Below are 27,615 nucleotides of genomic sequence, written 5' to 3' on the forward strand. Positions count from 1 at the left end.
CAAACAAAACCTGGTTGTATCCTCACCTTGATTGCCAAACTCTTTGGCCCAGAGTTAAACGAAATATTTCTTTCCGGCATTTTCAGACTCCTTAACCTCATAAATTAATTGCCAAACCACACTGCGCCGTAGCCACCTAAGGTCTTTATGACTGGTGATGTTTCACATTATGATACACTTTTCAAAGTTCTGCAGCTGTGATTTTGTCATCCTGAGATGATCGAGCTGAGGAAACTAATGATAGCAGTGACGAGGTTCCAGCACTGCGAGTGTTAAGTCTATGTTTGTCTGTGGCTGTATGTCGTTCAACTGCACTCTTCCCCTTACCTCCTATCTCCACATCACAACGACACAGTGTACAAAAAACATGAAACTCATCCTTTCTGCTTTTAGCAATGAATCCAAACTCTACTGCACTAACTCTTCAGGAGTTAGTGCAGTAGTAAGAGTCAAGAGGTCCACATCTTGTCCGACACAACTGACTCATGTCGATTTGCTTCTAGGATTGCAGTCTAGACATCAGCATCAGCATCATCTACTGCAGTGTGTGTTTCAATACCTTCATTATGAAATGCTTCTCTTAGGTGCATGATTAGGCGTTGCTTATTTTTTAGATTGCTCAAGAACTTTGCCTGAGGAACAGTGAGTGAGGTATTGTCATCAAATATTATTTCAGGTGAAATTTGTTTCTCCTTCCACATCTGGTTTCCAAGAAGTTGTAGCAGATGACTCAAACAGCGTGACATCATTATAGGCAGAACAAAATCCAAAGTTTGATACCGTGTTGACAATGGTTCTAGAGCCAGTTTTCCGAAATAAATACACAGCCAAACCAAGCAATAAGCAGGACAAAAATTATCGTGGACAAGTTGCAGTAATTATTGCATGAGCAATTGCTGTACACTTCTTTTCTAGTTTTTCCTTTTCACTCTTTTAGTCTTTTTGAATAACTAGTTCTAAAAAGGCACGCAGTGTCTCAGGTACTACATCGTTTGCATTCTTCATAAAGACTGTAGCATCTGGATAATCTGTGATATCCTCACGAATTACTGTTGCTGCAGTTTTAACAATTCTTAATCTTTCATCCTTCTCACTTTTCTCTCTCTGTGTGTACCAGGTATTGATCAATTGTACTCCAGAACCACGGAAACAAACTACTGTTGGTCTTTTCTTCATTTGGTAGAACATAACTCCATCTCCATATATGTTCATTAACCTATTTTTCAATGTTTTCTCTGTTACAAATGAACTTTCTGGCCTATTTTCTTCTAGATTTTTTATTAAATCGTGTAAAATGAATTGACATTCCTCTGAATCATCAATGTACCTACACAATTTTTCAAAAGCACTGTCAATGTGTTCATCCTTTGGACGTCCTCTTTTTAAAGATGATGATGTGCAAAAAAAACTTTGGTCCGAGTTCAAGGAGGCTCTAACTCTTGCGTGTTGGTAGTACTGACACTCCGTGGGATGCTTCTGGTGATCATTCGTCCTGATTTCTTCTATTCTTTTGCTGCGTGCGTGATGTTGTCTCCGATGATTTGATGTCACCTACTCTATTGTTCGCACATTTATTGGTGGCTATGTACAGAGCTTCTACGATTTCTCTTTGCCTTTTGCTGAGATAATTATGTAGAATACTCGCTTGATCCCATTTGGTAGATGTTCTTCGTCTATGTGGTTCACGAGTGCGTTGCTGTTGCGGTGGTATTGGACATCGGCTTTGTGTTCTTTTAATCTTGTGATTAATCCCCTGTATGTTTCTCCTATATATGCACTGTCACACCCCGAACATGGAATTTTATAATCTAAACTTTCGGTATTTTTATTTTCTATCTCTGGTTTGATAAGGTCACCAATTTTCTTACCTGCTTCACAAGAGATGTTGATGTCCGCTTGTCTCAGTTCTTTACTGAGTGCGCAGGCCAAGTCTGAGGTGGGGACTACTATCTATATTGTATTGTTCTTGCTTTTGCTTGTGTCATTTTTTCTCTCCCTTATGGCTCTGGTTTTCTTCAAGGTTGCGGAGAGAAGACCAACGGGAAAACTAAGTTTTACGAAGGTCTTGGTTATATGTTGCAATTCGTCATTGAGGAATTCAGGGCTGCAATGACGAATATGTATAATACAGTGAGACCTCTCATTAACAGATGTTAATTAGCTGTGTTTGCGGTGTTTTTGCTATGTTTTCGGTGTTTTGGAGTGGTTTTTGGGTGGCATAGTGATTGCACGCACTAAACAGCACCAAAAACACCGCAAACACAGCTAATAAATGTCCGTTAATGAGAGGTCTCACTGTATATGAGAGTTGACCATAACTTCATCTTCATAATGCAATACATTTGATTCCTATACTTCAAAGTATAACTACTAGCAATTTGTGAACTCGTTCAAAGAGGAGAGACCATCGTTTATACTAGTCTTCACATGCCATGATATTGGTTATTCATTATACTACTACTCATCACATATAACGTGTATTCCATACACATAGCTATCTTTTGTAATAATATGAAAAAGATTGGGCCAAAACAATTAGTAGTGCATTACTTGTGAATCACAGACCTACATACCTAGTTACTCGCTGAGGGGCAACCACATCGAGAGGGACGTGGAAAGTCAACATGTCTAAGCGCTCTACCCCGTACTGGCTACAGCTCCCCGCGCTCCCTGCTCATGAACTTTCAACCATGGCTGTACATTTGTTATGTGATCAGAAGAACCCAGAAACTATGGACACTGAAGTAACGGATTTCGGTAACTTCGGACAAGTTTTGGAGAATAAAGATTTCAACCGAAATAGGAAAATTGCCATGATAATGTGGCAACACAGGATGCTTTTGGTGCTTCAGTTGTTTTGGTCTGTCCCACACGCTCATATATATACTTAGGGCTACATTACTAAAATTTCCTTTTAAGTATAAGAATATTATATAAATGCAGCACTGTAGTGACGTGATGCATCCTACAACCCGTCACACACTGATCAAAGAAATCTTCGGAACTATCCTTTCCAAGTCCCTGTAGTTGGCAAGCGTAGTTCGCAAGGGTGTCCCTGCCAGCCAGCAGTCAGCCAATCAGGAATTTGGAAAGCTCCTCACGTTCCCGCCAGCCTCCCTTAAAAGGTCGGCGTTTCGCCGAGATGGGCAGAACAGTACCGACCCGCACACACAACAACATCTCCTCGCCCAATCTTCTAGCCGTCCCATCGAGCCTCGCCGTCATCATCTGCTATCGCCTCGCTGACGTTAGGCTCCACGTCCAGCTACAACCATAAGCTCCACTAAGCTGTGGCCTTAGTCCGAGCTTCACCTATATTTCTCATGTGACACTTCTAGTGTTGCACCTTGTGGCTAATTACCAAAAGAAAGAGATTAGATATTTTGTGTTGATTTTCATTTGTCCTGAACTAAAACTACTACAGTACCAATATTTAGGGCACAGTTTTATAATTATGTATTCATTTGCAGTTGTACTAATCACTGACAACTGCCAATAACTCCAATATCAAATTTTCAAAGTATTTGGCCATATCCATATCAAGGTAATGAAGATGATATACTAACAACAACTCGACGCAATCTCCGAGATGCCATGGACTACCTCACAGTTCATGTTGTCGGTCAAGTTAGTATATCCAGGATATATCGGAAATCTTTATTAATGTCTCTATTGACATGGCGACGTGCTTTCAAACTTGCAGATATGATAAAATATGTTACAATATTAACTAAAGAAAATATATATATAAAAAAGTGGACATGATGAGAGTTATGGTAAGATTAAAATTGTACCATATAAGATGATGCGTGTAGTCCTACTGCTACTACTCAACATTGAAGATACGTCCATCCTTAGACTTTCATTAGTTTGTCTTCCACAACAAGTCATGCTAATTACCATCTGGAGCTGTCTGGACACCATCCAGAACTGTCAGGACATTGTCCAGACACCATATGTTACTGTCTAAATTAACACAATGCTTGTATTTGTGGCAAAAATTGTTTCTGCTACATTATATATGTAAAAAATAAACAAGGAAATGCTTTTTCTCTGCCAACAAGTCCTGTCCCGAATCACTGACTCTTACCAGTCAACCAACATGTAACATAATTGGACAGACTAGTAACTCAAAATGACCGACAAGCAGCATATATAATTTTCACCACAAAAACAAGCATTACGTTAATTCATAAGCTGCTTGCCAGTCATTTTGAGTTACCTGACAGTCCAAATATATTACTTGTTGGTCAACTCGTAACTGTCGGTGGTTTGGGAAGGGCTTGTTGGCAGAGAAAACCTTTTTTTTTGATTTCTATATGATGTAGTACAAATAATTTTTATCACAAAAACAAGCATTATGTTAATTTACATGCTGCTCATTGGTCATTTTGTGTTACTTGTCTGTCTAAATATGCTACTTGTTGGTCTCTGTATGACCCTATCTGGACAGTAGCAAATGGTGTCCGGACGATGTCCTGATGGTATGGATCTGGATGGTACCGGACTGTAATTAGCATGACCGTCCAAAACAAAATCACACACGGCATCTTAAAGTTCGCATCGAGCTACGAGTTGTTGGTGGTATATCACATTTTGAATCTCGATATTAATGGGGCCCAAATGCTTTATAACTTTCAGATACTACAGAATATAGCACAAATAATTTATGTCAATACTAAATACAATATCATGGGAGTTGATGGTAGTTGTCAGAAGATAATATGACTATTCATATACGTTATGTTCAACATACAGAACCTATGGACAAACACCTATAATGGACCAGTGGTTGCTCCCTCTTGTCCATAGTTCTGGGTTCATATGTATATCATAATTCAATAAAGAAAACAGAAGACCAAAAGTTTGTTTTGTTTTTCATTAAGGGTGTGAGTTTATTTCTACTGAGCTTTTTGTCTTATGACTTTAAATCAAGTGAGTTTATGTCTAGACGTCCCTGGAAAGCACCCCATCCTCGAAGAGATGGTCCTCCTATCTCAGATGTCCTGCCCTGAAGTCTCACCTTGCAATCCTGCTATCTTCTTAGTAGTGAGATAAAGTGAAGAATATTGCAGAATTTTCATACAATATTCATGACAGGTTCAGAATACCTAGGTAAGTTGACCTTCTCTTCCTGATGAGGTCATAAGGCAGCAGTTAGTTTTCTTCCAAGGAAGAAGTTCTGGAGGAAGACCTAGCCTCTGCTGACTGAAGAAACTGAAGTCAAACCACCATAGATATGGAGCTTATCACTTTATTGTAGGTTAGTAAATTTTTAACATCTTGTGCAGCTTTATTTTATTTGACCTTCCACAACTAGATTACTAAATGGTCATTATTGCACTCATAACTCTATATTGACTGGGGACCTGATAAGCTGGAACAGCACTCACTGGCTGTTTGGAGATGGTGGTTAATGAAAACAAAAATGTGTACAAGTTCTGCCATGCAACAATTGATTATATTTGGCTCCTACAAATAAATGCATAGGTTAATAGACTTTGTGGCAAACATTCACACTTTTTTTACACAAATAAAAAAAAATTCAAAGTAAAAAAATGAATATGAAATTAAGATATTTCAAACTGTTTCAGGTATGTTGCTTCATATGCTGCAATGGTCTGATATTTCTTTCACACATAAAAACCCTTTTTCTTATCAACAGATATGTCCCATGTACTTTATGACATGTTATTGAAGTACTGCAATTGGTAATTAATCGGTAAACAGCATTTCATTATGCAGAACATCAAACAGGTCTTATTTATAATGAGCGCATATGTGTAAACGAGTTTTTGTCCACTTTCATGTACTAGGTACACAGCAATCAATTATGCAGCACTAATGTCTGTAATCATGCCAACTGTAATTCACATTGTGCTAGCTGTCCATCTAATTGGTAGACATAAATTATACATAAAAGTTCATACCTTATGAAAATATCACAGACAAAAATAAATAACTGGCACATACGTCCAATATCTTTGGCTTAATGAGGCTACAAGATGATGAAGAGAAGCACCGAAATGCGAAGCAAGAGACCAGAGCTTCAGTACCTATATACCAGTTAGTATCATACCATAGCTTTCATACCTGCACACTGGCTGGCAATCATATATAACTTTATACCTACACACTTGCTGGAATCCATACTTTGACCTCGCACACAAGATCATACACATACCTTATATAATGGTACTTATACATTGGCTGGTACCCATATCTTATATTTTGGTACCCATTTATATTTGTAAGTATCCTAATACAAATGTGTCCAAGATATTATACACAAGCATAAAATTGTCATCATGGCAGGGCCATTAGACATTCTATGAGAAAAGGAACTTGACAGCAGACAAAATTGATGTACAAGTTGTCACTTAGGAATATTTTTGTTAATGAATGATTGATTTTGTGACACTTGGCACCAGCCTGGTCATTCAGTTACTTGGAGGATACAGAATAAATGTGGGAGCTAAAAGAAAACTCAAGCAGCAGTATAATATGTTAGAGATCTCTACTACATCATGCTGCTGCCTAATAAGAAGTGACTAGAAGTGGTGGGATGTTTTTAGAGACTAAAGTCCTAAAACTGAGGTACTTGTACTCTTCAATCCCAATGTATCTATATGATGCTGCTGGGCACTGCACAGCACTGCATGGCACTGCTTAGCATTGCATGGCACTACATGTCATGGATCTCCGTACCTTAAAGGAGATAATGGATCACAGGACCCACTCCCAAATAAAAACGATTATGATTATAATAAAAATAAACACAGCCAGTAAAACCTATCAATGCTTAACTGGCTCAGGGGGCAGTAGCTGTTGCAAGTTTAGGTGTGGAGGGGCTTGGGTCATCTTTGCAAAATGTGTTGGATCGGCTGCCAACAGTTGGCCGAGAGTCACTGGTAGAAACCTGGGAGGCTCTACTGGAAGTGCTAGTTGACCGACTGTTGTGCTGTGACGTGCTGGAGGCTCGAGAAGGTGGTGTTCCAGAAGGACTTCCGGCTGTTCGTGGTTCTCTTAGAGGTGATCGGGTTGCCTTCCTGCCTGGTATGGTAACTCGGCCTTTTCCGAGCAAATTCCCATTCCTTCCGTCCACTGTTCTAGAGTCCCCTTTGCCTGGAGGTGTCCTGCTACCACTTTCCATATGTCGAACTGTATCCGGATGTCTGGGTTTTCTAACTGGAGTCTGACCAGGTGTGCACAAATCTGGACGCCGTGTGGGAGTTTGAGAGCGTAAATCACTTGATTGAGTGCGTGCAACCTGCAAAGATGAATTAGAGAATACACATGAAGCATAAGTATAATCAATGTATGTGTGTGTGTGTGTATATATATATATATATATATATATATATATGTATATATATTATATAATATATATATATATATATATGTATATACATACATATATATATATATATATATATATATATATATGTATATATATTATATAATATATATATATATTTACCTAATTGTAGCATACAGAGAATTTAGGAGGAAGAGAGGAAAAGTTTAAATGTGTTTGAGATGAAATGTATGAGAAGTATGGCAGGGTTTACTAGGCTGGATAGAGTAAGACATGAAGAGGTGAGGAGGAGAGTGGGAGTGGAAAAGAGGGTGATAGACATGACTGATGACAGTGTATTGGGATGGTTTGGACACATGGAAAGAATGGGTGAAGAAAGATTAGTAAAAAAAGGTGTGGAAGGCTGAGGTGGAAGGACTGAACATGAGGGGGTGACCAAGGATGAGATGGATGGATGGGGTAAAAAGGGCATTGGGAAAGAGGGAAATATCTGTTGAGCAAGGACAGGAGAGGACAGAAGATAGGGGTGAATGGAGAATGGTTGTACAGTGAGACCTCTCATTAACAGACGTTAAGTAGCTGTGTTTGCAGTGCTTTCGCTGTATTTTTGGTGTCTTTGGTGCTGTTGTTTAGTGTGTGCAATCACTATGCCACCCAAAAACCACTCCAAATCAACGGATTATTCACACCAATGGACACCGTTACCCCCCTTTTAGTCCGTTAACCTCTTCACTCTGGGGCACATCGCACGTCTGGCAGCATTAGCTGTCCGACGTGCAATGTTGCGTCATGATAATCGCATTATGAAAAATAAAGTCAGTGCTCAATCGTTTGTTTTCTTTCACCTGTGAATTTTGATAACCATAAAAAATATGATGAAGCCAGTTTAGAGAGAATGCAGGTTACATAGGTACGACTACAATAAATATAATCAAGATGCCGACGTTGGCATCATCGCGTACCCACTTGCTCCTCATGCCGCCTACGTAGGTGTCACCGTATGGAGGTGGTTAATGAGAGGTAGTACTGTATATGGATGATGCTGTGATGCATGAAGGGGAGTGGGTGGGAGATGGGGGGGTGAGAGGGGTTGCCAATATAATGAAGTGGCCTTGCTGTGGATGTGCTGTGTTTTATGACTGTGCTTCTGACTCAGGGCAATGGGCGAGATGCAGGGATAACCTGTCATACAGGAGGAGCCAAGACAAGAGGGAGGGAAGGGGGTGGATTGGAGTGGAGTGTGTGGGGATGGAATGGGTGGGAGTGGTTTTTATGCCTTTGTTTTTTAACTACCTCCCTTGTAAGGGGGAGAAAGCCTTTGGTATATGTAAGATGTTTCAGACAACCTACACCAAACGTGCTTAGATAGGCTTTCCCCTTTATGTATGATGATTGCTTTGAAAGAGATAGAGGAGACAAGAGGAGACACTCTCCCTTAGACTCGGTAGGGGAGACTTTCTTTCCTTGGGAGATTATACCCTATGATTGTAAATATCGGAAGCCTACCTCAATAAATACAGTCTAACCAAGACTTTACATTGCCGTTAAGCCCCATTGTGTAGCCTAACCTAACAGGTACACCTTTTCTCAAAGAAGAAAGGATGTTACAATGTTATAAAGATGTAGTACCCATGTTCACTATATCTTTAAGTGCCCAACAAATATGGTTTGAATAAAGCGCAGAGTTGCATGCAATGACTTTGGTTATCCCCACCACGTGTTTTAACACCATGTTCTTATCAAGAACAAGAGAGATCAAAACAACACCTAAATACCTATAGTACACAATGTAGCATTTAGTAACCCCCATTGTGACTGAGTGAATCCTGTTGTTATGATTGTCTGAGATCATGTTTTGTTTTGTAGTTACATCCCAACTGAGAGGTCATATTAAATCTAAGTTAAGATCAATTGGTTAGTATTACTTTTAATCAACCCCATCCACAATATAAAAGAGGCAACGAGAAGAATCAAAGATAATTTGATACAGTGCTGGTAATGTGGAAATACTAAAAAACAGTGTTTTACATGACTGAATTGGGGTAATTGATGAGTGCATGTGGTTTTCTGGAGGACGCTATGAAGCATGCTGGTTATGTATCGATTCTGAAGAATTCAAGAAACCAGTTCAGATTGATTGTTTTTGCAGTTACAGGGTGTGGTTTGTGACTGAATCATCTGGATTTGATGCAGATTCCAGGTTTGATTTAAATACTCATTTTAGAACATAGCCTATGCATTAACATTATAATACATTCTTTGTTTTGTTAGAAATGGCAATAATAAAAAATTATCCATTTGGTCTGTCAAAAATTACTTTAGATCCATGGATTAACCTATTAGAGGCTAATCTTGGTAGTTTATCTATCACTGAAGATGTTAAAAGAAGAATATTCTTTTAATGTCATTGGGATCAGAAGTTTTTAATATTCTAGGTAATCTGTGTGCACCAGATTTACCAGGATACAAGTCATATGATGATGATGTTTCATTGTTGAAAGCACACTATTTAGTCTACCTTCCTATCACAGGAGCCTTTTGGTATTCCAACAAAGGAGAGCTAGTTTTGTCCTGGCTTGTGTCGGGGAAGGAGCATTTTGACGGGCGGCCAAGGAACGCGAGCCACAGAACGCACTGCTTCAGTTAGCGATATGGCGAGTGAATGTGTCACTGTGTTCAGCGCCGAAGAGGTACAATCTCTATTTAGTAGAATTGAAGCCTTGGAGGATGCTGTTAAGTGCCTTAAGGAGGAGAATCGAGTTCTCCGCTCGAAGGCCCATGATACGGAAGGCAATATTAGCGATGAGCATGGATGGAATACGGTGAGAAATAAGATGCGGAAAAGTGGAAAAAATTCCTCACCAGCCCCACTGAAATGCAAAAACTCGTTTCAAGTGCTGGCAAATCTGCAGGAAGAAGGAACTAATGAAATCCAAGAGAAGAAGAAAAGGGCAGACGCTGGATCCCTGCCCACAGGTAAGATTTTGGTAGTAGGAGACAGTCAAGTGAGGTATTTAGACAGGGTTTTCTGCGACAAAGATAGGAAGCATAGGACGCAGGTGTGTTTCCCCGGCGCGGGCATAGGTGATGTTAGAGATAGGATTGAAGAGTGTCTAGTAGGGGAAGGAAAGGACCCAGTAGTTTGCTTAAGTGCCGGAGGAAATGATATAGGTAAGGTAGGGAGTGAGGAATTATTTGCGCGGTACCGAGATGCGCTAGACAAGATCAGAAATAGGGGAGGTGTTCCTGTAGTATGTGGAATCCTTCCGAGGCGTAGAGTTGGAGGCATGTGGCATTCCAGGGCTATTGCAATGAATTGCAGGCTGGCAAAACATTGTAAGGCTAATGGATGGGCATTTGTCGACAACTGGGACCGCTTTTATGGTAAGAATCACCTATACACAAGGGACGGAGTGCACTTGTCTCCCAAAGGATTTCGGCTCCTTGCTGAATCCCTTGAGCGAGAAGTAGGCATCCTACAGGGTTTTTTCGGGTAGATTATGTGGGAGTAGGGGGGAAAGTATCGGAATATAGTTTAGGAAATAGAAACAACTTAGAGGACTGTACAAAAAATCACCAAAGCAGGTGGAGGGAAGATAAACTTAAAGTTTACTATACAAATAGTAGGAGCATAATTAACAAAATTGATTTGCTGCGAGGTAAAGCATGCGTAGAAAATTTCGATATTATAGCCATTACTGAATCCTGGATCAACATGGCTGATAAACATTTCCTTCCAGAAATCGAAATAGAAGGATATAAGTTTTTTCATAAGGATAGGGTCGGCAGGAATGGGGGAGGTGTAGCACTTTTCGTTAAAAATACATTAAACTGTATTATCAACAATTCGATTAAGGAAGAGGACTGTACGGAATCTATTTGGGTAGAGATTATAGGCAAGAATAAGAAAGTTATTATTGGCGTCTTGTATAGACCTCCTAACCTTAGCATTGAGCAGACTGATTCCCTAATTCATGAAATTCACAGAGCGTCCCAGTACAAAAACGTTGTAATCATGTGAGATTTTAATTATAGAAACATTGACTGGGAAACTTTAGTAGGAGATCAAGAAGCGAAACCATTTTGAGATGTAGTGCAGGATAATTTCCTAAAACAAAGGATTACCTATCCTACGAGGGGAAAAATTACCCTGGATTTAATTCTAACAAATAATGAGCACCAAATTAGCAGCATAATAGTGGGCGATAGTCTAGGCTTTAGCGATTATCAAGAAATAAGATTTAATATTATTTGGGAAAAAATAAAAAGTACAAATAACGTTCAAGTACCAGACTTCAGGAAAGCAAACTTTGACAAAATAAAAACCTATTTGAAATTGAATACGAAAAACAATCCGGACGTTTCAAACATTCTTGATTCTCGTTGCGGGGCTGATAATCAGAAGTGGGTCAAGGAGGATACGCGTACCTTGGGTCAGGTCTGGGTCAAAGAGAGAACTACGCATACCTTAAGTCAGGTCTGGGTCAAAGAGAGTGATGCGCGTGCCTTGGGTCAGGTCGATTCGGGGCGACGGCCCAAAAATCAGGTCAGTACTTTGGATGAGATGTATAGCAATCTGGCAGATCTAATTATTAATGCACAAAACACATTTATCCCCCTAAAGTCAATACGAAAAAATAGTAATACTCCCAAATGGATGACGGACAGATTGAAACATGAGATCGGAATTAAAAGAGGACTTTACGTAAAAATAAAAAACGGGGAATCACACCTTAGATCAAGATATAACGAAATGGCAAAGCTGGTTAAAAGGAATACACGTTCAGCGAAACGTAATTATGAAATCAAGGTTGCCAGTCAAGCAAAATCCAACCCAAAGGGTTTCTTTCACCTCTATAGAACAAAAAATAAAGAAAGAATAGGACCAATTAAAAACGATGAAAATGTCATGATAGAATCGGAAGAAAAAATGAGTGAGGAGTTTAACAATTATTTTCTATCGGTGTTTACTAATGAGAGGTTAGATAAAGTACCTGACTGTGATCCGATTTTCAGAGGGGATGAAGAAAATAGCCTAACTAATATCAGCATTAGTAAAGAAGAAGTTATCAAGCAGATTGACAGACTTAAAGCTACAAAATCTCCGGGTCCGGACGAAATTTTTCCAAGAATGCTTAAGGAGTGTAGATTTGAAATCTGCGACCGGTTAACTGAAATATTCAATAAATTGGTAGACACTGGTTCTGTTCCAACTGCTTGGAGGCAGGCAAACGTTGTTCCTGTTTTTAAGAAGGGAGATAGATCGACCATATGCAACTACAGGCCAATCAGTTTGACGTCGGTTATAGGAAAGATGCTTGAATCAATAATAGTAAATAGACTCAGAGAACACATTGAAGGGCATAATTTAATTCGTGATTCACAGCATGGTTTCTCCAAAGGTAAGTCATGCGTGACTAATCTTCTATCCTTTTACACTAAGGTATATAAGGCGTCAGACAACAATGAAAATTACGATGTTATTTACCTTGACTTTAGCAAAGCGTTCGACAAAGTGCCACACCAGAGACTACTAAATAAAATCAAAGCCCATGGCATAGGAGGAAAAGTGTTAGAATGGATTAGAGCTTGGATTAGTAACAGAAAACAGCGGGTCACCATAAATGGAATAAAATCTAGGTGGGGCAATGTTACTAGCGGGGTCCCCCAGGGCTCGGTTTTGGGTCCCTTATTGTTCATTATGTATATAAACGACTTAGACGATGGGTTAAATAGTGATGTTAGTAAGTTTGCGGACGACACTAAAATAGGACGCCTAATTAGGTCAGGAGAAGACGCCCAGATTCTGCAGGATGATCTTGATAAACTGTTAACATGGTCGGTGAAATGGCAAATGAACTTCAATATCTCTAAGTGTAGCGTGTTAAACGTAGGGCTACACAACCCCGAAAATAGATACAACTTAGATGACACGTTTTTAGAAAAATCTGAGTGCGAGAGGGACTTGGGAGTTCTGGTGAGTCCGGACCTTAAAACCAGGAAGCAGTGCATTAGCGCCAGAAATAAAGCAAACAGAGCATTAGGCTTCATTGCTAGGACGGTAACAAATAGAAGTGCGGAGGTAATTATTAAACTCTATCTAGCAATAGTTAGACCCATCCTGGACTATGCGGTACAGTTTTGGTCTCCGTCCTACAAAATGGACATAAATTCACTAGAATCAGTACAGAGAAGAATGACCAAAATGATACAAGGACTCGGAAATTTGCCTTACGAAGAGAGGCTTAGGCACCTAAACTTACACTCTCTGGAAAGACGCAGAGTGCGGGGTGATCTAATAGAAGTGTTCAAGTGGATCAAAGGCTATAACAAGGGTGATGCAAACAAGGTCATCATAATAAAACAACAGGGCAGGACTCGCAGTAATGGGTATAAACTGGACAAATTTAGATTTAAGAAGGTAATAGGCAAGAATTGGTTTACAAATAGGGTGGTCGATGAATGGAATAAACTTAGTAACCACGTAGTAAGCGCTGAAACTATCAGTTGTTTTAAAAAACGATTAGACAACTTTATGGATGGGGACGACAGGTGGTGATGGATACGGAGCTGCCTAGTGTAGGCCTTATGGTCTTTTGCAGTCTCCTTTATTTCTTATGTTTATGTTCTTATGTTCTAAAAAGAGGAAGGACAAGTCTGTAATTGAATTACGTGCAGAAAAAAAAAAAATTATTGCACATTTGGATCAGTTTGATTCCAGAGTGAGAGACCAATTGTTTATGACAGCAGAAAATGAATTGTATTTTTCAAACTTAGTAGCCTTGGATATAGATTTAAAGAACATGACTTTAGTTAAAGTTTCAGGAAAAATTTCACAATTTGGAAAAGGCTTATGTTAGTGGGCCCACAATGTCACATTCTGAGGTTAAATTGGTGAATAAAGTTTGTAGACATTATGGATATTCACATGATAGTAGGTTTTGTTGGTTTAACCCCTTCACTCCGGGCCAAAATCTCGCGCCAGACGTGCGATGTTGCGTCATAATACTCGCATTATAAAAAATAAAGTCAACGCTGTATTGCTCGTTCTCTCTTTCACCCGTGAATTTTGATAACCATAGAAAATATGATGAAGCCAGTTTACAGAGTATGGGGGTCACGCAGGTACAACTACAATAAATATAATCGAGACGCCGACATCGGCATCCTCGTGTACCCACTTGCTCCTCATGACGCCTACGTAAGCATCACCGTATAGAAGGGGTTAAAAACCTTAAATGTAATTTGTGCCATAAAAAGGGTCATTTACAAAGCGTGCCCTGGGGCAGCACATTTAGGTGGGGGGGGCAATTCTAGTCTGGACATGCCATCCACAAGGCTGGCAAAAAAATTATGATAAAAAAAAAGGTCAAAGGAATCCTGAATATTTTGCCGTAATATACGAATTTTGCATTAGAATCAACAGAATATGAAATATTTTTTCGTAATCCTTTCTGCAATAGGGACATTAAATACAATTTCTAAAATTTGTCTAATTATTTCGCAAGCCAATAGCTAAAACAGGCTGTAAGGGATGATGGAGATGGGAGGTGGCGACGGGATAATTAATACTCATAAAAGATTATTTAAATATAAATGCTTACTGTTTGGCTTACCTCCATCTCCTGGTATTTTTCAGAGATTCATGGTGCAAATTTTTGCCAATTTGGAGTATTGCAGACAACTGCCCCCGATTTAACACTTCACCCCATACTGTACAACACATTATGGAAGACTGCATTGTATGCAATCACACATGCCAACAACACACTATACACTCTATAAAGGATTTGTGGCAAAATCCCCATTTTAGCCATGACATTCCTTAGGGAAATGGGACTGGTTGGTCAGACAGTCTAGGGAATGACAATATATTCTGGTCCTGTTATACTAACAAAACCACAATACCATCATGTAGGTGTCATATCTTTATGAAGTTTATAATAACATCTAGTCCAATTCTTCTGTGTAATTACTAAAATCTACTGACCCAGGGCAGTGGACAAGATGCAGGGATGACCCGTTATCCAGGAGGTGCTAAGATAAGAGGGAAGAGGGAGGGTGGAGGGGAGTGGAGTGTATTTAGGGATGGAATGGGTGGGAATGATTTTATGCCTTTTCCTTTTTGGTTACCTCCCTTGTAAGGGTGAAAAAGCCTAGGTATATGTATGTATGTATGTATGTACAACTTAAGTTATTTATGTTCAATATAAAATTAATCAATCTTAAAGAAACATAAATAAAGGGACCTTAGTAGCAGATGCACTCGGTATTCGTCCAGTGGTAGAAGATCTTCGGAGAGGCAATTCTTCTTCTGAAGCTGAACTTGCCTGCAATACACAAGTGGATATAAAGGTGGATGAATACAAAGTCATCTTGAATGGGTAAGTGCAGCACCTGTCACTGTATATTCCAAACTCAGTCTGACATATCTATAGTTTGTAGCTGTAATAAAATCTTACTAAGTAGCACTGAACTATCATTAGTAACACCAAACAACCTGAGGGAATTTTGGTAAATACAAGGACTTTAAAACTGGAGAACATGGGGATGGTTCAAGGAGAGAGTCACAAGGTGTGCAAAGATGGTGTGCAGAACAAGGAGGATGGGAGGAAATAGAAGGAAGGGTAGTGAGTGGTGGGATGAGGAAGCAAAGAAGGTTGTAGAAGAGAAGTGAGCATTCACAGATTGGTTACAAAATAGGATGAGAGAATCATATGAGAGGTACAAAGAAAAGAAAAGAGAAGTAACGTGTAAGATAAAGTAGGCAAAGAGAAGAGCAGATGTGAAATGGGGTAATAGTATGACAAAATTTTGAAAGTAATAAAAAGTTGTTTTGGAAAGAAATTAAGAGAGGAAGAGGAGGCAAATCAAGTAGAAAAGAAAAGGTAAAAGGTGCAGATGGAGAGATGATAATGGAAGAGACAGCAGAAAGAGGGAGATGGGGAAAGTGTTTAGGGGAGTTGCTGAATGTGAGGGAGGACATGGAGGGAAAGGTGGTTGCAGTGGGAAGTCCTGAGAAAATGACAGTAATGAGTGAGGAAAGTGGAGGAGAAATAAGGAAAGATGAAATGAAGGCAATTGTTAAGATGATGAGAGCAGCTAAGGCATCTGGGTTGAATGGGTGTCAAGCATAATGTCTAAAAAAAAAAAGGAGGTAAAATGATGGTGGACTGGCTGGTGAGGTTATTTAATGTTTGAATAAGAGAGGGTAGGGTGCTGGAGGACTGGAGGAGTGCCTGTATAGTACCACTTTACAAGGGAAAAGGGAACAAGTGTGAGTGTAATAGTTTCAGTGGGATCAGTTTGTTAAGTGTAGTTGGGAAGGCTTATGGGAGGGTTTTGATTGAGAGAATTGGGAGAGGGACAGAGGGAGTAATTGGTGAGGAACAGTGTGGGTTAGCACAGGTAGGGATTGTGAGGATCAGATTTTTGTAATGGGACAGATATATGAGAAATCTTTAGGAAAAGGTAAGGATGTTTTTTGGGCCTTTATGGATTTGGAAATGGCTTATGATGGAGTGGACAGGAGGGCAGTGTGAGAGGTATTGCAGTGTATGGGATAGAAGAAAAGCTGTTAAGAGCAGTCAAGAGTTTTTATGAGAGTAGTAGAGTTTGTGTTAGAATTATGTATGGATGGGGTGGTGCGAGAGGTAAATGCAAGGGTAGTGGGTTGGGGATTGGAGATGGTTAAAGGAAATGGAGAAAAGTGGGAGATAAGTCAGTTGTTGTTTGCTGATGACACTGCACTTGTAGCAGGATCTGAGGAGGGATTGAGGAAGTTAGTGACAGAGTTTGGGAAGGTGTGCAAAAGAAGGAAATTGAAGATAAATGTGGATAAAAGTAAGGTGATGAAATGTACAAGGGGAGAAAGTGGCAGCAGACTGGAAGCAAGTATTAAGGAAGAGAGATTGGAGGAAGTGGATAGTATTAGATACTTGGGTGCAAATGTGGTGGGAAAGGGAGTGGAGGTGGAGGTAGAATGTAGATTGAGAGAGGCGAGTAAATACCTTGGGGGATTAAAAAGTGTAATGAGAAATAGACATTTGAGAATGAATGCTAAGAGGAGATTGTGTGAAGGAGTGTTTGTGCTGACAGCACTATATGGGGCAGAAACATGGAACATAAGAGATGAAGAGAGGAGTTTGAATGTGTTTGAGATGAGGTGCCTGAGAAGTATGATAGGGGTTACTAGGCTGGATAGAGTGAGAAATGAGGTAAAGAGGAGAGTGGGGATGGAAAGGGAGTTGGGAGATAGGGTTGATGAAAGAGTACTGGGATGGTTTGGACACATGGAAACAAAAGAAAAATCATGAAAAAAAATGAGAGGGGGCAAGCTATCAACACTTAATTAAAATCAGAGGTTTCTATAGGGGAGTGGCATCAGAATTCAATTTGTAAATTTATTTTGGTGAAGGAAAAAAAGAGATATCAAATGACAACCAAACTTCCACAGAGAATGGGCATAACCATTAGCTTTTCTAAGAGAATTTTTTTAGAACTAGATCAAAACTAAAAAAAAATTGCCATTCTATTTTGAGGGACACATGTCCTTAAATCTCTAATCCATCACTACCATCACTCTTTGGTATAGAACTCTCCACACTGTCCCACCAATTAGCAATGAAATACAAAGCACTCTGGATTTTCTTCTTTTTTACGGAAATCAAATATGTAGAGCTATGATAAAACAAACATATAAAAATAATCACTATATATCTTTATAAAAAGACCTAAAGACATGACTGTACACATGGAAAAGGAAGTTTCATTCAATTCTTTCTTGCACTCCAAGGATAACTGTACAAGCAACAGTACTCCATCACAAATGTTTTCTCTGGAATGAATTTGATGCATTTCTATTCACTCCTATAAAATAAACAAGTCTAGTAATAAGTATAATTATTACTAGCCTGAGAAGTAACTAACCGTCTGCCTCCCAGGTCGCTGAGCTCCTGATCTCCATCGCAAGGGATCCTTCCCATCAGGGCCAGGTGTATGTGGTCGAGATGGAATCTTATTACTAACAGCCTGCTGTTGCTGCTGTGGTCGAGATGATGGGCGAGTAAAGGTGGCCCCTCTAGTTGTTGACCAACTGGCAGCTGATGGAGGTCGTCTCCCTGATGAATGTGATTCTTCATCCGTCGAAGTGTCATTTCCCTACAATGAAGAAAATTTTATTTATATAAATACATTATATATATATATATACAGATGCCCCTCAACTTATGTATTAGTTACATTCCGAATGGCTGAATGTAATGTGAAAATGAACGTAAGTTGTTACTGTACGTTCCAGTAATGTATGACCATTCATACTGTACTATACATCCATAAATTCTATTACCGTATCTTATAAAACACCCCTAAATCATTAATTATAAACACAACATTGTAAAATAATAACATTAATTTCAAATAAATTAAATTCAAGCAACATAAAGTGAGATGGTGGAGGAGGAGGAGGAGGAGGAGGCAAGGCACATTCAGTCTGTTGTTTGTGCCATGTAAACAATGGACGCAGTGTCATGCGTAAGTATTGTTTGAACGTCTAGTACTACGGAGAGCGAGCTAAACTCAAAAATTCTCTCAAAAATTATTTTTTTTACAACAAATTTTTCACAGTCAGTTCAAATGTAAAATTGAAAAAACGTAAAATGAATGAACGTAAGTAGAGGAGCATCTGTATATATATATATATATATATATATATATATATATATATATATATATATATATATATATATATATATATATTGCAGTATTTCACAAATGACATGTGAATATAATATGCAGAAAAAAACACTGGTAAATAAGAAACGTAGTCTGAACGTTTTCGTCTATTTAAGACATCATCATGGCATAGTTTCACCACTTCCTGTTTATTTTTGATTTACCATTCACATATCTATAGGATAGTTTGGGTTGATCTTTACATTTTTCTATGATGTCTTTTTTGTATTTTCTTTTTTCCTCTCTATGCACTTTTAGATATTCATTTCTATGGTTAATATACATTTCCCACTATCCAGTATTTTTTTTCCATCTTTTCCAAGCTTTACCTCTTCTATCTTTCACCTCACTTTATCATCTGTTGAACCAGCACTTAAGTACACCATTTTCTCTTTCTGTCTTGGTATGTATTTATTCACTCCTTCATTATAATTTTCCATAAAAATCATCCATTTCTCTTCCACTTATGTCTCTTCATTGCAGAATTTGTCCCAATTTGCAATTTGAGAGAATTTCTTAAGTTTACCAAAGTCCATTTTGTATTTCTTATTTCTCACTATATTTCCTCCTTTAGTTCAACCTCTATTAGTATGTGGTCACTCTTTCCAAATGGTGTCTTGTATTCAAATTTATCCACAATTTCAGGTTCATATTCAACTTTTATCATTATCATTTCTACATCGTTTTTACCCTTAGTAACCTTCATCACATTCAAGATTTTCGTGGCCAAGAACATGATTCCTCCTCCCTGTTTCTCGTTTCTGTTTTTAATCCAATAATTGTATAACCCATGTCCAACACTATTAGGTGGTGCTGAACCTCTTAATTTCATCTCCACAATTCCCATTATGCCTGGTTTTTCATCTGATAGGTAATCATTTAGTTCATTCAATCCTGAGATTAATCTGTCAATGTTAGTATAGGCCACTTTTAATTTTTTTCTTTCTCCATCTTGTTTTTTTGTTTTGTTTTGCCCATGCTAATGTACCATTTTCGCAGCCTAATGTCTATGACCCTCATATAGAACTCCTTGCTTTCAGTCTCTGTTCTCTTTGTGTTTTTTCCTTAGCTTCACCTTTATTTATTTTCTCTTTTTCTATTTTCTCAACACTCATCTCTCTTTTTATCCGTATCTTGTTGTAGTGTTGTAGCTTACTTCCTTTTTCTAACATGTCTTCTTCTACCATTTGCGATCTTAGTTTTATCTTTAGTTGTCGATTTCTTTCCTTAGAATATTGTCACACTCTATACATACATACATACATATACCAAGGCTTTTTCCCCCTTACAAGGGAGGTAGCCAAAAAGGGAAAGGCATAAAAACACTCCCACCCATTTCATCCCTACATACACTCCACACCCCTCCCACCCTCCCTCTCATCTGAGCACCTCCTGGATGACGGGTCATCCCTGCACCCTGCCCACCGCCCTGGGTCAGAAGCAGTGTCGCAAGACACTGCTACACTTCTTTTATATCTTTATCTTTAGTGGTCAATTTCTCTTTTATATCTTTATCTTTAGTGGTCAATTTCTTTCCTTAGAATATTGTCTCATTCTATACACTTCTTTCATATCTTCCTCTACTTCCAGGTCACCATCTTGTATTTCTTTTAGAATTTATATTGTTCCTTTTTCTGCTTTTTCTCTAATGTACCTCACCAGACCATGTTTTTCCTAGTCCATATACTGCTATACATTTTTTCTATCCACTGTATCTCTAACCCAATTTGCCTTTTCTTTAATTACTTGAATGATTGTATCTTTTGCATATTTCTGCATTTGTTGTTGTACTATTTCTTTAAAGGCAATTTTTTTTGTTTTCTCTGTTTTCACTCCATTTCTCAATCTTTTGCATACTTTCCTCACCTAAGTTTTCTTCAATTCTTTCAGTCATTTCTTGTATTTTGTTATTTACCTCTTTTTTAAAATTCTCACTATTGGTAGATGGGGTGAACATGAGGGATCAACCAAGGATGAGATGGAGGGATAAGGTAAAAGGGGCACTGAGCAAGAAGGGGATGTCTGTTGGGGAAGGATGGGAATAGGCAGAAGATAGGGGTGAGTGAAGAATGGTTGTGTATGGATGATATTGTGATGAATGGAAGGGAATGGGTGGAAGATAAGGGGAGTTAGGGAGTGGTTATGTGAGAATGATATTTTGACGCAGCCTGAGGGGATTTCTCACCTGTCTCCAATGTTACTACACGAGGGGACAGATAGGTGGGTAGTCGATTAAACGAAATGGCCTTGATGTGGATGTGCTGTGTCTTGCAGCATTGCTTCTAACCCAAGGCATATAGACCATGTTATCTCATACTGCCTTACATTTACTCACTCTACACAATTCCGCTCTTCATTGAACTAATATAGTGATTGCAGCTGGGTTCCTTGGAAGAGTAGGTTTCCAGCAAGAAATCATGGACAATGGATTGACTGATATATTTATATATATAAACACTATGACTGAAAAAAATTGTATGCTTCCAGTTTGGATTTCTAATCAAGTATGTCAATGATACTATCTACTTACATGCCTCATTTTTCTTGGCCTTTCCATGACAGTTCTGGCTGACTGGGATCGTTGCACTGTCGCACATCTCGCCTGTGCACGGAGAGTTGAGGCTCTTGTTGGTGGAGGGGTAGGGTAGGAGGGTTGAGGTGTGATGGTCCGGGTGATGGAAGCTGGAGGAGTTTCACTTCGTTCCCTGGCCACAGGACCCCTTGAACCACTGCGAGTTCGATGAGAAGGAGGTACTGCAGTTGTACTTGCACTTCGACTTAACCTTGTAGAATCAGGCCGGCCTTTAGTGAATGCATTGCCCATTGTACTTCTAGCAACCACCTGGAAAATTAGCATATATTCAAGATAAATTATGTCTATCAAAATAGATAATTATAACTAAATACACATATCGAGACTAAAAAGATTAAATGGTAAAAGTGAGAATATAGATAACAATTTCTAAGGTAACTCATTTAAAAGCTCTGGATGAAAACTTAAAACAGTTCTAGGTGCTTGTACTTCAGACAAAAATTCCTAAGTTTCTGTATTGAAACTTGTATTACAAAACCAACATGAAATTTATTTCTCAAATTCTGCAAAAAAAATTCCATTTCCTATGCTACCTATAATCATGAATAAATCCTGATTTACCTTAGGTCCACTTGTGAGTCTTGGTTTGGGTGCAATAGGCTTGCTAAATTCAACAACAATCATGGCTGCATCTTTGATTCTACGCTGTGTTTCAGTGGAGAGAAGGGGCCACTTGCGGCAGACAGCTACACGGTTAGCATTATGGATCATAAACTTCTCCACCTGGTTCAGTAGCTTCTCTACAAACCCAAGGAAACCCTAAATGCAAGTAAAAGAGTACAAATTATATTCAGTCTTTGAGACAACATACCCCTATTTAACATGTTATGGAAGCAATGGACATAATCTGGAGCAACCAAAATGTATGTAATTTTTAGTTTTGAAGTACCAAATACTGAACATGGTGGATGGAAAGACGGCCACACCATACAAGAGGTGCTATTTCCAGAACTGACCACTGTTTGGCACATTGTCACTGTACTTACCTTTTTGTATTTACCTAATTGATGTATACAGGAAAAGAGCAATGCTTATTGGGTCCCATCTCCTATTCTCCAATTCATCATAGCCTCAAATTCATGCACAATTCTAACTTAATCTACCATTCTTGATTTCCAATTACCATATTTAGATTTGAATTCATGTATTGCTGTTGTTGTTCCAGAGACTATCTGGCCAAGTAGTTCTGCCCTCCTGAGAACACCACAGCTGAAATGGAGTTTTTCCACAAATCCCTTATAGAGTGTATATTGTGTTGTTGACATGTGTGAACATGTACAATGCAGTCTTCTGTAATGTGTTGTATAGCATGGGGTGAAGTGTTGCATTCTGGACAGCTGTCTGTGATGCAATCATCTAGCCTCTTCTGGCAGCTTGGAAGGGCTTGATGGTAGCTGCATAACAGTCTGGCCAAGTGGACTCTGTCCTTTCAGGGGAGTGATGATTCAGAGGGATAGATATCAGGGGGTCTGGCATGCAGCAATATTTTGTCTTCCAGTTTGTTGATGGAGCAGTGAGCGATCTGATTATGGATATGCTTCTGGAGGTTAGTGTCTGGTGAGTGTAGAGTAAGAGAAGAGAGTATTTGTGTGTGATATAGGTATTTAGGTGTTGTTTTGATGTTTCTTCTTATGTTCTGCTATGTAGTGTACTGCATGGAAGCTGCAGCAAGTGTGTATGTACCTCTCACATCAAGGTGATCCTTGATTTTGAGGACTTTTGTTTCATGGTGTAAATGGTCAGTAGATGTTGCATTTGTGCAGCTAGTAATTGTTTTTAGGGTTTTGTCTTGCATGGAGTGTAGGGTGTTGTGGTGTCTTAATGAGAATAGGGGATGGCACTGAAAGCTCCACTATCATCTAGTGTTATGAGAAGAGTTCTGTGTAGGGACTTATCTGAATTGATGCCATCAAAAACTTTTTGTGTCAGGTTTATCAGAAGAATGTTTGTGGGGTGCAGTGGTCTAAAATCATGTTGTGATTCACCATGGGGGTTATGTGGTGTGATGAGTTGTAGTATGAGGCCTTCTATGACTTTGGAGAGGGTGCAGAAGTGTGATTGGGTGGTGCAATGCTGGAACTGTTGGGTCTTTGTTGGATTTGAGGATTGTGATATTTTTTCCATGCTTCCAGATGTCAGATGTGTTGCGTGAATAAAAGTAGTTTGCAATGTTGGTGAGTGCATGTATATGGGGTCCAAAGTGCTTTAGGAGGCCATTACTTATGTTCAGGGCCACAGGCAGATGAGTTTTTATGGTTATGAATTATATGTTTTGTCTGGCTGTCCATGAAGTGTGTGTAGTCTGGGTCTGTGAGCAAGGCTTTCTTATGTCATCAGGGTGAAGGGTGAGATGGCTTTTCTATGCAAAATTATTTATGAGTCTGTTGCTTGTTGTCTGTTGTGATTATTGCTGTGCGAGAGCATGCTGTGTTATTGTTGGATACTGTAATGCTCTTTCCTCTTCATTTTTCTTCCTACCAGGACTATTTGCACTTGGGGAAAAAAAGAAGAAGAAAAAAAAAACAAAAAAAAACAGTTTTGCCTTTGCTCACATTAACCTTAAAGACAATTCCCTTCACTCTACCATGCACTTTCCTATCTTGTCACTTACCAGTAGAGCCACCCCTTCCCCCCTTCACCACCTCATCACTTCCAAAACCACACTTCAAAACTTGCCCTTCCCCTTCAACTTTGTTAAACTTAATACTAGACATCCATTTTCCTTTTCAAAGCAAACCACCAATCTCTTCCCTTTTACTAGGATCTGAAAACCATGTACATTTAAAGACCCAATATTTCATAATAATTTAATTATTCTTACATTTTGGCTGAATGTCTAAACCATTCACTCATATAAGATTTGGTGTAAAATATACTGTCTGAACATCTCAGCATTAACAATTATTGTCTACATATAGGCTACCCAAAACACCCCAACTTATATAATATAAACAGAAAACTCTCAACGTACCTCTGAAAATTCTGGTACTCCATCTTCGTGGTCCATTTGAAGGAGCTTGGTGAGTTGTATGTGCGCCAGGACAGCTTGGTCAGGTCGAACAAGATCACATGCAACCTTCATTGTGTCTTCCAGGTTCTCAAGACTCCATCCACTTCCTTTTCCTACAGCTATAAACCTACAAGGTGAAACATTCTATCTTATTCTAACTTGCATTACTATATGTTTTCAGAATAACCAGCTATTCTTCAAACAGCAAACACCCAATTAAAAAATTTGTGCTCTTATGTAGTAGAGGTAATTCACCATATACACAAGAGATACATACATACATATACCAATGGCCATTTCCCCATTACAAGGGAGGTAGCCAAAACACAAAGGCATAAAATCCACTTCCACCCTTTCCATATCCACATACTCCACTCCCACTCACCCCCCTCCCTTCCTCTTATCTTGGCTCCTCCTGGATGACGGGTCATCCTTGCATCTCGCCCACAGCCCTGGGTCAAAAGCAATGTAACAAGACACAGCACATTCACAGCAAGGCTGCTTCATTTAACTGACAAACCTCCCTCTATATCCCCTTATGCAGAAAATGAAAAGATGGGGAGAAATCCCTTTGGGCTGCATCAAAATATCTCTCCCTTATCCTCTCTTCACTCCTGACACCTTCCCAACTACACTCCCAAACTCAAACTTGCCCCTCCCTTTCAACTTAGTTTCACTCAAAGCCAACACATCCATCTTTCTTCTAACAAACATAGTGCTTATCTCTTTCCTTTTACTCTCAGCTGTACCACATCCATGCATATTACAAGACCCAAACCTTAGGATTTTGGGTGGTAAACTCCTCCCAGACCCTCTTATGTCTTTGTTTCTTTATTTTTAGGAATGTCCTCTTTGGGGATACAGAGAGAAGAATGCCTAGTCCTATCCTCACTCCATTTTTGTCACCTTTTATGACTCATGTAGGAACACTCGATGGGAGTATTTTTTTCTCCCACCGCAGGTAATAAAGTATCATCATTTCTCTGTGGATAGAGATTTCCTCTTTCACAGACAAAATGACATGAGGCTCCGGCCCCTTATAGACCCTAAAGTATCAGCTGCATGCTAGTGAGTGCTTTTAACCCCACAATAACATGCAGCCAATACCCCCTGGTATATTCCTAAAATTAATCAACCAATCTGTTGTCTTTGGTTCCTCTTGCACAGGATCAGCAGCCTTCAGGACACCAGCAAGAGCCACTAAGTGGGACCATAAGTCAGTTAGAGTAGATATTGTGTTGCTGTCTGAGGATCATTTGTGTAGGACACCATAGAATGAGGTATTCTGTATCCTCTGTATTGCAGCTGCATTTGGGGCAGTTTGAATCTGTGGCTAGGCCTATTCTGTGTTGATACTTTCTTGATGACAAATAGTGTCCTGAGCTTAGGTGGGCTAGTGTGGTTCTTGGCAGGCGTTTGAGACTTTTCTCTGTGGGGTTTATATCTGAGGGTTGTGGTTGAAGTATTGAGATTGGGATAGAGTCAGAAGTCCCTAGTCCAGGGCTGTAACCCTCTATGAGGAGAGTCCATCTATGGTGATGCAATCACTGACATTTATTTGCAGAAGTGCATGCACTGGCATTTCTGTGTGAGGTTGCCTGGTGATGTTTACATTATCTCTTTCTACAATAATGTTTGTGAGTTAGTTGTAGTACAATGGATCTAGTTAGTATCAGTGAATGTGTCTTGACATGGTGTATGGTATATAGTTATGATTATGTAGTTGGGTAGATATATAGGAATGGTTAATGATATATCTGTGGTGGGAGATTTGTGGCATATTGGTAGGATTGTACTATTGTGGCATTACACTCATGTTGTTTGGTGTGATTTGGGGAATGTACTGGTCAGCAAAGATTGGTGGTATTGTCTAGGTTAAGTGTGAGTTGAATGGTACCTGTGGCTGTAGACTTTCTGTTGGATTCTGTGTGGATCACATGTGTGTGTGATGTATTGTATGGGTATATAGGTTAGTGAAATACACAGTTACACAATACTGAATTAACTGGATGGGAACCCTGAATTCACAGGCTTCTTAGGAACCCCAGCTCCCAAGGAACCCCAGCTCCTAAGGAACATCTGCCCCAAAGGAACCCTGGCCCCAAAGGACCCCTGGCCTTCTAAGGAACCCTGGCTCCTCAGGAATCTTGGTTCTTAAGGAACCCTGGGTACTAAGGAACCCAGCTCCTATGGAACCCCATCTCCTAAGAAATCCATGGTTCCTAAGGAACCGAGAGCTTTTTCCCCTTGTAAGGGAGATAGCAAAGTCATAGGCATGTACCTATTCCTACCCATTTCACTCTCTTCCATCCCTCCAATCTCAGCTCCTCATGGATGACAGGTCATCCCTGCATCCACCAACTGCCCTGGGTCAAACACAATGCAGCAAGACACAGTATATCCACAGCAAGGCCACTTCAGTTTATTGGCAACCCTTCCCTCTGTCCCCTCATGCAGAAAAGGAGAGAACAAGGAGAAATCCCATCAGGCTGCATCAAAATATCATTCACACATAAGCACCCCTACCCCCATCCCTCCCTTCCTTGCATAACAGTATCATCCATACACATTTACCACTCATCCCTATTTCCTGCCTTCTCCCTTCCATGCTCAACAGACATTCCCCTTTTGCTCAGCATCCACTTCAACCCATCCATCCATATCACCCTCTGTCATCCCCTCAAGTTCACTCCCTCCATCTCTGCCTTCCACACCACATATATGATTAGAAAAGGAAAAATGTGGCATCATGCATAAGCCATTTTGCCTCTTACAATCAAGTATGCTCTAAGAACCATATTTCCATATTGAAGAGGTGTGGCACTTACCCCTTTCTTAATCTAGACACCTAATTTGTCTGTATATATATATCTGTACTTATATATATATATATATATATGTATATATATATATGTATTTAAATATGCATATATATATATATATATATATATATATATATAT

At 39.3% G+C, this 27,615-nt stretch overlaps 1 protein-coding gene across 4 annotated transcripts in view; it reads right to left on the reverse strand.

The window, feature by feature from the left end:
- Positions 1–5,240: 5,240 nt before the first annotated feature.
- The window catches only part of LOC143028460 (uncharacterized), a 95,750-nt gene continuing 73,375 nt past the window's right edge, over positions 5,241–27,615 (reverse strand). For all 4 annotated transcript variants that reach the window (XM_076190595.1, XM_076190594.1, XM_076190592.1 and 1 more), the window contains 6 exons: positions 24,616–24,781; positions 22,206–22,403; positions 21,582–21,893; positions 18,248–18,478; positions 15,568–15,648; positions 5,241–7,270 (listed from right to left, as the gene is read on the reverse strand). In XM_076190595.1, the coding sequence (XP_076046710.1) occupies positions 6,812–7,270; positions 15,568–15,648; positions 18,248–18,478; positions 21,582–21,893; positions 22,206–22,403; positions 24,616–24,781 (1,447 nt within the window). In that variant the 3' untranslated portion in view covers positions 5,241–6,811. The remainder of the gene's footprint in view (positions 7,271–15,567; positions 15,649–18,247; positions 18,479–21,581; positions 21,894–22,205; positions 22,404–24,615; positions 24,782–27,615) is intronic.

Source organism: Oratosquilla oratoria, chromosome 9 (genome assembly GCF_046742065.1).
Source record: "Oratosquilla oratoria isolate Oo_2021 chromosome 9, ASM4674206v1, whole genome shotgun sequence".
NCBI classification, from domain to species: Eukaryota; Metazoa; Arthropoda; class Malacostraca; order Stomatopoda; family Squillidae; genus Oratosquilla; species Oratosquilla oratoria.